At 37.0% G+C, this 12,149-nt stretch overlaps 1 protein-coding gene across 3 annotated transcripts in view; it reads right to left on the reverse strand.

Moving 5' to 3' along the window:
* cemip (cell migration inducing hyaluronidase 1) overlaps positions 1-12,149 on the reverse strand; it is a 146,109-nt gene that overhangs the window by 20,834 nt on the left and 113,126 nt on the right. For all 3 annotated transcript variants that reach the window (XM_051901731.1, XM_051901732.1, XM_051901733.1), the window contains 4 exons: positions 9,212-9,421; positions 5,635-5,840; positions 2,735-2,804; positions 2,363-2,491 (listed from right to left, as the gene is read on the reverse strand). In XM_051901731.1, the coding sequence (XP_051757691.1) occupies positions 2,363-2,491; positions 2,735-2,804; positions 5,635-5,840; positions 9,212-9,421 (615 nt within the window). The remainder of the gene's footprint in view (positions 1-2,362; positions 2,492-2,734; positions 2,805-5,634; positions 5,841-9,211; positions 9,422-12,149) is intronic.

Consider the following 12,149-nt stretch of genomic DNA (forward strand, 5'->3'; position numbering starts at 1 on the left):
ATCAGTGCTTTATTTCAACATAACAGAGCTTTTGACATCCTGCACCACAACTCAAACTATACAGCCTTATATTGACTCTTCTAGAATTACCAGGCAGATTTTAATGAGCACATGTTAATTAAGAGACTATATGCAATATTTGTACTTTTACGAATTCATTTATCACACCGCAGAACTATTTAAAATGAACTAATGAAGGCAATAGATACACTCTTTAATAAAATGGACAACGCAGCAATTGGGCTGTTTTAACCCAGCGGTTGGATTAAATATTTGCCCAACCTGCTGGGTAGCTTTATTTAAAAAATATTGTATATGAACTGTTCCTGTCCTTTATGTACAGAGAGATTTTAGAGTGCATTTTTATTATTTAAAATTAAAAAGCAATATCAAACTGTTAACCTTCACGAGGACGGCGGCGCACTGAAGCTCCTTTGTTTAAATTAGCTCAAATTTACTGCTAGATGTAATGTCATTACATTGACAAACTATCCATCATTAAAAAGATCTAAGACTCAAGCGTCAATTTTTGACCTCTGTTTTACTCTTAAAATCTTATAGTGACCGTAATTTGTAAATATGTGTCAGGAGTTATGAATATGAAAAAGGAGTCGATACCTTTTCTTTGAAATATGAGCGTCAGCCACATTCATTGAGAAAAAAACTCCTGTAAGATCGCCTTGAAAACGCTTGACAAAACAACATCCCCCAGGGCTTTTAGTTCAAAAGCATGCACATTTGGAGAAATACTGAGGGATTCTCATATGTTTCATACATTATGAGCACTGGATACTCTAATGTACTGTGTTTTAAATTCATACTTGCAGCCGGAGGGCGCTCTGTGCACATTTTGGCTACAAATGGCACTTGTGAAGAACAGGCATACCATGTGACATTCCAGGAAATAACAGAGGCTTCCAGAGATCGCTATAACATGTATATAGACACTTTTGAGGATAATAAATACGCGATTGCGACAATATATTTATCTGTGTTCTTCATGCCATGTCAGGTATTTTCATAGTAATAGATTATATTTATAATGCAATGCTAATCGACATAGCTTTTCTCATTGTGCAGTATACCATAAAAAAAATATATATTTTCTGTCTGATTTTTTGATCCGAAGCCACATCACATCACAGAAGGTTATTTAAAACACTCGACTTGTAAGTTTGGAGCAAAAACATGGTTTTAATCTCATAAATTGTCGTGTTTTGTTGGTGTGCTAAGCTAACATACTAGCTAGCCCATAGATGCACCTGTTCTTAGGAGCGAATGTAATGCAAATAAATAATTTTGAATGGTAAAGCGCACTGAATTTTTTTCTTTTTTCAAGAAGGGCATTTGATACAGTTTCAAAGAAGGTGAAGTGAGAAGTTTAATGAAAGAAATGAGGGATTAAATCTGCGTGAATGGAAAGCTGTTAGTAATTATAATAGAGACAAAAGAAAAGAATAATTAGAGCCATAACCAGGCCGGAGAGGTGTGAATGTGTGCAGGAAAGACTAAATGGGGCAGTTTGCACCACAAAACAATAGAGACAATACACTGAATAGATGCTTAGAAGATGACAATAAACATCAGGTTCATGAACTGCATCTGTTTTAGTTTGGGTATGCCATTTCTTGGGATTTTTTCAAAAGCGGGCTAAAAAACAAACCAGCAAATGGCTTCATGTATAAAACCAAGCAAGCTGGGTAAAAATAACCCATCATGTGTTCTGGCCAATATTTACCTAGCACTGGTTTGCAAAATAACCAAAACTAGGCATTTTTTTTTAACATTTAACCCAACCGCTGGGTCAAAACAACACAATCACTGGGTTTGTCCATTTTCAACCCAACTTGGGTTGTTTCTAACCCAGCATTTTTAAATGGTACTGTACATTCATTTGAATTTTAAGTCTATATTTCTAAACAAAATGTTCCAAAAAACACCAGCTTATATGCAAAAAACATCAGATTTTTTCTCACTGAAATATAATTTGCCCTGTGCACCGCCATACATTCCTTCACACAGACTGAGGACGGTACTGTGTTTCAGCACAAAGACACCAAACCATGGATTCCAGAACCCTTAAATCATGTTTTATTAAAGCGCTAAGTAGCTATCAGCTCGAAATGAATTATATTTCAATTACGGTGGCCGCACTGAGAATGATGCTATAGATTACCGCAGGAGAGCGAGAGAAAGCGTTCGCCCGCTTCCTTTTTTCGAACAACAAGATCATCAATCTCAAGCATCGGCCTTTTAATGGTGTATACAGAGAGCGGCGCTAGCGGATCCTATATCTCTGGTGCCGTGGCCCACTTTCACTCACAATGACATGCACCTACAGCACATACACACACACACTCACCCTGTAATTGGAGTGCGCTCTGTTATTAATGAACAGCCCCATGGGTGTATGTTCGGACTTGCCGGGGGAATACATGCCCTCTGATGGACCGGTGGGGACGTGGTGGAAAATGAACCAGAATCCTGTTTCCTGCAAGGCCACACACACACACACACACACACACACACATCACATGTGAGACAGTGCTAATGGCCGTCCTAATGACACAAAACACATAGAGAATGAGCTCACAGCAGTATATAAAAAATAACCAGAGCAAACCAACACATGCTGCTGTGTGATCCACCGCAAATTAGCATGGTAGGTGGAAAGGAGCCACCGAGATAGCGTGGCACCGTTAATCAGAGCCATCGCCGTGGTAACGAGACTAACCTCGGATCCGGCCGCGGCACAGTTGATGAGATTGTTATTGGGGTTAGCCATCCAGAAGGTGGAGGTGGCGCTGAGAAAAAGAGAGAAAGACACTGATTAGATTGTACAATGTCTTATTGCTGCTCACTTCTGCAGTCACAAACATAAACAAACACGGCTGACATTTACCACATGTCCATTCTTAACCTCATCTCAAACTGATTATTACTGCCTCTACTGTATCTGATGTGAAAAAAGAGATTCATTCTTTTCTGCTTGTGCAATTTTATTATTGACAGGAAAAACAAATCTATCTATCTATCTATCTATCTATCTATCTATCTATCTGTCAGTCAGTCAGTCAGTCAGTCTATCTATCTATCTGTCCGTCCGTCCATCTATCCATCTATGTATCTATCTATCTATCTATCTATCTGTCCGTCCGTCCGTCCGTCCATCCATCAGTCTTTCTATCTATCCATCTATCCGTCCGTCCATCCGTCCGTCCGTCCGTATTACAGGATCTATGGCAGCCTCTTCTATAATTTAAGAGCTACGAAGCCTTAACCTCCCTATTGACTGAATTTCAATCTAAAAGTTGCTCTCTTCATGCAATATATATGAGAGCAATTAGCAATTTAATGCAATTTAATGGCCTAATGCTTTGGAAACCCGTTCGTTCCACAGGCTACATGGAACTGGTCTAAATTCTAAATGCACAGACAAGGTGTTTGTATGAAGATAAGCATCCGTGTGGGAAAAAAAGTCACAGGCATCTGTTTCCTGTTTATGTGTTTGTGCTGCATTGGTACAAATTTTAAGATGTGTAACTACAGATCGTCAAAAATGAAGGATTCAATTCCATAAGTATTCACCTCACCCTAACGCTCCACACATAACTGCACTTCAAAGCAATTCCCAGCTCTCGCAGCTCTGCGGTTCAGATTAAACATATTTACTGTCAACACCCAACCCCAGTTTTCCCAACCCAGACAGAGTTTAGCAGGGTTTCTTAATGTGGTAATGTTGTTATTTTAATTAGCAAAGATTATCCAAGGTTCGAAGAATGCGAGTGCATCTAAGGATAAAAATCATTAAACAATAATGAGCGCGGGCAGAAACTATCATCAGTGCGACCGCATGTTGTGTTGTTGCCTTCTTAAGAGGAAGCCTTGATTAAAGAATACCAGCGAGAGTGAGAAAACAACTAAAAAAAGGGTTTGTTAGAGAAATGAGTCAACAGAATGTAGCTAGAATAATGATTATAGCTATCACATCTCTTAACAATACAAAAATGAGTGCTGCACGATTTGCTCAGACAGCCATACAGTATTGCGATTAGTTTGACAAATATTAGAAATGCAATTTGAACAACGATATGATTAACAAATAACATTTCATACTGCAGCTGCTTTGATAGTAAAGATAAAGAACAAAATAAACCAAACAATGGGATGAGTCACAATGGCTGGCTAGTTATCCAGTCATCCAAGAACCGAATATAATGACCATTTTTATAACTATATTGTATCTGTTGGTGTTCTTCTTCTTCCGCTTGAGTCTATGGCAGCCCATAGAACCGCTTGTGGGAAAGTTATGAAATTTGGCACACTGATAGAGGCCAGTGTGATCTGCCACCATAGCAAATTTGGAGTCTCTAACTCGATCCCTATAGCGCCACCAACTGTCCAAACTTATATTTATGCTAATAACTTTTAAAGTTGTGGAATTCAAGTTGATTTGTCAAACCGTTTTCAAAAAACGTGCAAACATATTTTACGTAGCACTTGCGAAAACAGACTGTATCTCCTCAACACTTTATTGGTCCAAACTTGGTCCATGTCATCAAAAGCATGACCTGAGTTTACCTGCTGTGTTTTGGCGCAGCGCCACCTACTGGTCCGAAGATACGAAAATTGGCTATTTTTGCAAATAACTTCTGAACGGTTTGTCCAAAAATCATAAAAGTGGTCTCGTTAGATTCGGGGTGTCATGCCAAGTCAAAATCCAACTTTCCCATTTCGGCCATTTTGAATTTTGTAGTAAAATGCTGTATTCAACGAACGCATAAATGTATCATTACGAAACTCGGTATGGGTCATCGGCACAATGTCCTGAAGGAGTCTGAGATGTTTCGGATATTTACATGCTTATAACTTTGGATGTGGTTGACTTACTTTCAAGGGAAAAATAATGTCATCTCCTTGTATTCCTGAATCCTTGCCGAGTCCAATGATACCAAACATGCTAGGTTTCGCCTTATGGTTAGTGCAACATTGTGATTTAGCTTTTAAACAACATTTGCGAATATCTTACAAACCGTTAGTCCAATAGAGACAAAAACACAGGTCATTGACTAATGGCCAAATGTCAAAATTTTGATAGTAAGTGGCAAAAAAAAAAAAAAAAAAAAAAAGCAATCAAAGTCAGCTGTGGGTAATTTTTATGTGCTTATACATATAAATGTCTATAATTCCTAAACGAAATGAGATATTTTCACCAAATTTGACACGCTAATGTTTGGGGGCACACACAAAAAAAGTGGTGGGACTGCGCCACTTGGTGCTATAATTGAAAAAACATGAAATTGACTCTAACTTCAGTACTGTTCATCTGACTGACTTCAAAATTGACATGCAGTGTCTTTGTCTCAGTTGTTATCATAGTCCATTATGACATTGTTAGTCTGCTGCTAGCTTCCTTGTTTGCTTCTGTTGTACTTGACCCCTTAATTGCTGCTTGCAGCTATATTTATTTTTAGCTTTGGTCTTAAAAATAGGCTTCATATTCTTAAAGCAAAATAAAATTTCTTGATTCTTTCTTTTGATTTTAGGGTGTGATTTGTTTGATGCTCTTAGTTTCTCCAGATACTTGATCTACACCATCCTCTCCAATATCTCTCTGGTCAGTGTGATTTATACCTGCAGTCCTGGCGTGGTTTGGCCACATATCCAGGATAAGCTCCGTGGGTTATGTCCCGGCACATCTTGCTGTCTCTGTCGGAGGGTAGCAGTGTGCTGGCCTTCACCAGAAGACCCAGACAATGATCGAATGTGTTCCTCTCCTCCGGTCCGTCCTCAGTGAAGAAACAATGTCCTAAAGCGTCATAGCCAACAACGTCTTTCACCTACCGGGAAATTAAGAACATCAGAAAACAGAAGATGAGGCTTTTAGCAATTGTTAACATTGGGTAGGAAAACAAAATCATAGCTATTTCATTCCTAAGGACAAATAATGAAAACTTCACATAAAGACGAGTGAAAGCGAATAGGGTTAATTCAGGTTGATTGGCAAAAAGTGTCCCAATCAACCTGGATTCACCCCCTAAAAGAATACCCAAATGACTTATCATTTAAATGGAGCAGAATCAAAAACAGAAGGAGAGGGTCTTAGTCTGTGAACATTAACTAATTAACTAACTATTAACTAACTAACTAAACTCATTAACTACTCACTCACTCACTCACCTCATTAACTACTAACTTACTAACTAACTCACTACCTAAATTCATTAACTACTTACTTACTCACTAACTAACTAACTCACTAACTAAACTCATTAACTACTAACTCACTGACTCACTCACTCACTCACTAACTCACTAACTAAACTCATTAACTACTAACTCACTAACTAAACTCATTAACTACTAACTTACTGACTCACTCACTCACTCACTAACTCACTAACTAAACTCACTAACTACTAACTCACTCACTAACTCACTAACTACTAACTCACTAACTAAACTCACTAACTACTAACTCACTCACTAACTCACTAACTACTAACTCACTAACTAAACTCATTAACTACTAACTTACTGACTCACTCACTCACTAACTCACTAACTAAACTCACTAACTACTAACTCACTCACTAACTCACAAACTACTAACTCACTAACTAAACTCATTAACTACTAACTTACTCACTAACTCAATAACTAAACTCATTAACTACTAATTTACTCACTCACTAACTCAATAACTAAACTCATTAACTACTAACTTACTCACTAACTCTATCTATCTATCTATCTATCTATCTATCTATCTATCTATCTATCTATCTATCTGTATCTCTTGTAGAGTGTCTACTTATAATCTTTACCCAAAACATGGGATAAAATCTAACTAAACAAATGGAGTGTAAATTGTTGCCTTCATTTTGACTCTATAGATTTGTTTTTACAGTGTTGGGGAAAATTTTAAATGTGTGAAATCACTCTAAAAATGCTGGGCTGTTTCAACCCACAATTGGGTCAAATATGGACAAAACTTATTAAAAAAATTTAAACCAACGGTTGAGTTTGTCCATATTTGACCCAACTATGGGTTGAAACAACCCAGCATTTTTAAGAGGGATCCATCCATCCATCCATCCATCCATGGGACTAAACTAAAGTTTGTCCATACAAGGAAATATCCATCATCTCCTTTTGCATTTCACGGAGGAGAAAATATTCTCATATTTTCAATTCCTTCATGTAATTCTCATGGTAATCAACAACTGAGCATGAAAAACACTAAAAGATGTTTACCTAAAAGATGTCAGCTATCTTCTATTTTCAAAGTCCTGCTGTGAATGCACTTGTAACAGCATCAGGTTAAACTGAAACGCTGCACTTTTTGCCACCACATACAACCCTGATGGAAACATCATCGGCTCAGTGCAAGTTGGCAAACAAACACGATTTTTTGGGACTGAAAGCAATTCCATTAATCCTTTCAAAGAAATAGGTGAATTGTAAACTTTCTCAGTATGTGATACAACTACCGCTGAGCAAAATAACATTTAGCCTTGTTAAAGGCATTAGAAGCAACCCATGTCAAAGAGTTATTCCTGTCAGAGCTCTGAGGTTGGGATACACCCCACCCCCACCCCCCGCCGGCTCCGAAATAAAATCGCAGCTTGCTTTCACAAACGAATAATGTGGCTTCGTTGTACCGTAACCTTTCACCTTGTCTCCTGTGAAGAAAATAAAGCAGCTTATATGGCAGTACCGCATCTTTGAGAAGTGTTTGAACAGCAGCTCTATGCTTTTTTAGAAAAGCCAAGGGCAGACTGCTACGCAATAAATTGCAGATTCATATTCCTGTTCTGTTGAGCTCTGACAATCCATATTTCATTTAACTTGTTAGAGTCAAAAGAAGCCAAGTACTCTTTTAAGATCTATGCTTCTCCCCATGATATAAAGAAAAAAAAAAAATCTGCCGGAGGGCATAAATATCTGCAAAACACCTAGATATCTTGCAAGTGTGAAACAGAAAGGCTATTTTGTCAATTAGGTAAGTGTCAGCTGAAGTGCCTCTCTATTAGCATCCTGGATTAACCCTAACTATGAGCAATAGTAGAAGAGACACCTGATTGAGTGAACATCGATAATTAAAAGTGACTACAAGGTTTAGTTTCCTGACTGTCCTGTTTTCCATCCTTAAAGCTTCAGTTTGAGCCTTGCAAAAAGCGAAGAGGTGTGGCCTGTCAATCAAGATCAGACAGCTGATGGACAGCTAGAGATCACTAAGAATGGAGAAGCAGCCAATGCACTGAACATACTGTAGACCGAACCTTTTCAGGCTTTATTTTTCAACTGGTCTTTCCAGGTATTCACCATTACTGTCATTTATTTTTCTTACCTCAAAATAAAATGTTGGTTAATTTTGCTTCACGTAAATGTATTTATACGAAAATAAAAATGTTTAAGTTTTGCTTCTCAAGTAAATTTATCTTCTTTTAAGGATGTTTATATGTTTATACTGATATTTTTGCAGCTGTGTTTTCAAAGACTTATTAGTGTTCTTGATTAATCAAACATTATTTCCCAATTTGAGATTATATGACAATATTTGTGCTAGCTTGACTAACACAACAATATTAATAAAAAAACATTTTATTAATGATTAGCTTTTTATCAACCCCTTGAGCTGTATTATTGAATTATTATTAAGATGTATTATGTTAATTGTTTGATTGCTTGTCACATGACCATTAAACGATATTAGAGAACCGTGAACATGTAAATATGTTGTTAAATTATTGAAATGTTTTAAGATCGAAGGGGTTCAGCTGACAAAAAGGTTTGGGAATCCGTGAGCAAACACAAGTATTAGTTCTTCATCTCATTTCCAAAAGCTTCCATCAACCTTGTCAACAGACAATAACCCTTTTCTGTTTTCAATGTTTTTAAGAATTTTGAGTAAATATTGTGTATCAGTCCTCTGCATTAAGCATATTGTAGACTTACTTTTTCTTTTAACCTATCTTAAACTACCTGTCCTGGTAATTGCCATCAATGTGATTTATTTTTCTTACCCCATAACATAATTTTTTGTCTTAAAAATCTCTATGAATTTTTGTATTTGTTTAGTTTATGCTTAAAAAATTGTCAAACAGGTAAGAAAAACTTAATTCAAGACACACTGTCTGGGCAATTTTGCTTCTCAAATAGTTTTTTCTTGTTATTAGATATTTTTACTATTGTGCCTGAAACTCACCAGCAGCCCGTTGGAGCCGTGAACGGTGACGCATCGGGAGAAGGTGTGATGAATGGACAGGTCTTTCACATAAGTAGGCGGGTTGTAGCCTCCCTTGTCATCCACATCCCCATTCATATGGAAGTGGACGGGGTAGTGACCCATAGACTGCTGCCCCATGTGCTTCAACTCCACCCCTTCCACATGCACCGCGCGAAAACCTCGCTCCACCTGAAGAAAAAACACAGAGACGGGAAAATGACACTCATTTGTGCTATTTCAGATATGATATACATATCCTAATAAAAATAAAATATTTTATTTGCAAGTCATGTGACCATTAACCAACATCAGAAAAGTGTTGTTAAATTATTGAAATATTAAACATAAAATCTTAAAAGTACCTCACTGTAAAAAAAAGATTTTTCAAAGTTGTAAATGAGAGATTATTGAAGGTTTTACAAGAAAATACTGTTCTAGTCTTTCTACTTCAGAAATTCACGTTTAAATCAATGAGTTACTTGTCATTTCTTCGTAATTTACTAGCAATTTCTGAGTGTTTTTTCAGAAATTGCTAGTAAATAATTGAAGAGATACTGGATTAAACATAATTACAGTAATTGCACAGTAATACTGTGTGTATTTAACAAACCAATGAATTAAAATGATATAAATGTGAAAACTATATAATATATATATAAAAAAAATAAAGCAGCTTCAATTATTGCAAATGCAATTGAGTTTGTTCCTGTTTGATCACCAGACAGAGAAGAACTCATACAAGTTGAATGTCACGTCTTTGATATCAGAACATGAGTATGTGATTTCATCAAAGATCTGTACAACCGCACAACTCTGTGGAAATCCAACTCAGGTGTAGAAAATCCCATGCTCCCTCCAGTCTACCAGAATATGTTGACTTACACTTATTAGCTGATAATTTTGATTGTGTTCAAAATGGACAAATTAGCTCTCCTCTCTGAGCAAACCTCAGACTGAAATCTACATTGATCTATTGATGTTTTGAGAAAAGTTGTTTTCAGGAAAAACTAGCAATCAGGTGTTTACAAATCTCATCTGAAATGAGCAGTGCGAGCAGTTTTGGGGTAACACATTACAAGTAATGTGCATTATGTGATCAGATTACTTTTTGATATAAAGAGTAAAGTAACGCATTACAAGTAACGTGCATTACGTTATCAGATTACTTTTTATGTAACGAGTAAAGTAACGCATTACAAGTAACGTGCATTACGTGATCAGATTACTTTTTTGATGTAACAAGTAAAGTAACGCATTACAAGTAACGTGCATTACGTGATCAGATTACTTTTTTGATGTAACAAGTAAAGTAACGCATTACAAGTAACATGCATTACGTAATCAGATTACTTTTTTGATGTAACTAGTAATGCATTACAAGTAACGTGCATTACGCGATCAGGTTACTTTTTATGTAACGAGTAAAGTAACTCATTACAAGTAATGTGCATTACGCGGTCAGATTACTTTTTGATGTAAAGAGTAAAGTAATGCATTACAAGTAACGTGCATTACGTGATCAGATTACTTTTTTGATGTAACAAGTAAAGTAACGCATTACAAGTAACATGCATTATGCGATCAGATTACTTTTTAATGTAACAAATAAAGTAACGCATTACAAGTAATATGCATTACACGATCAGATTACTTTTTTATGTAACGAGTAAAGTAACCCAATACAAGTAACGTGCATTACGCGATCAGAATACTTTTTGATGTTACAGATAAAGTAAAGGATTACAAATAATGTGCATTACGTGATCAGATTACTTTTCTGATATAACGAGTATGTCTAAATGAATCTGCAACAGTCAGGTGGTAGCAGTCACAGCTCTTTAAGTTGTTTACGTTCATTATTGTAATGTTATGCACTTTGAGACATGAGGTAATTTAATGCCGTCTCTCATAAAGCTTCACAGAATCTGCTGTGTGTTCATGTGTTTTAAAGGAAGCGTGGCTTTGGAGACGCTCTGAAGGGAGGGTGGGATCTTAGGCTTTAAAAGCTAGCTTGTTATTGCTAGCCTCTCCGAAATTTCCTACCCTACCTTTAATCAGATTTTTTTCTCCCAATCTAAAATCAATACTTGGAAAATTTAACAATGATATGACTCCTTAGAGGTTATTGATCTCCTAGGATAGAAGGAATGAATGGATATTCTGGAGCACTGGCTGATGTGCAACTATGCCATCAAAACCCATGCATACTCAAGAAAATGGCTTTTTACAGCTGTCCACTGTAGTGAACACTACGAGTCAAAGGGTTAATATCCATCTTGGGTGATCCGATCACAAGTGGTCACAGGGTCAAGTTGTGCTCTTTAATAAAAAAAACTGAAATCTGAAACTCGAGAATCTAGATGAAAGATAGTGAGAAATGTAAATATCATCACCCTTTCAGAATAAGATTGGAGACGTGCATGCCGGTTTGTGTGTGAATATATGCAAGAGCAGGAAGTTAAAGGTGTCATCTAGATTGATTTCCTCTCTTCTCTCGTTCTTGCACGTCTGGCAGAACGTTCGCTTTCAGATTCCATGGCTGCCTTTTTTGTGACCTACATCAGATCGTTTCAAGTCAAAGGATGTGAAACATGTTGCACGTCATATCTGTGCGATGCAGAAGAATGCAAGTGAATCTAAGATGATTTGACGTTTCCCAGGGGAAAGTGGCAAACCTTGGCTCCAATTAATGTCTTTCATCCTTTGGACAGCCAAATGTACGGTTTCACCCCGGCCTGACATTTCTCTAAATGTTTCATAAATCAGATTAGCTGCCTGGCAAATTTCATAAGAATGTGACAGCATGGCTTTGGAAGGCGGTTTTTAGGAGCTCCCTTGTGGTTGAAGGCCATAAACACATCCCCAAATCGTCTGGTCAGATGTTAAGTGTGTCAGTCGGTTCATTGCTCTAAACAAG

This window comes from Ctenopharyngodon idella, chromosome 7 (assembly GCF_019924925.1).
Source record: "Ctenopharyngodon idella isolate HZGC_01 chromosome 7, HZGC01, whole genome shotgun sequence".
In the NCBI taxonomy this organism is placed as follows: domain Eukaryota; kingdom Metazoa; phylum Chordata; class Actinopteri; order Cypriniformes; family Xenocyprididae; genus Ctenopharyngodon; species Ctenopharyngodon idella.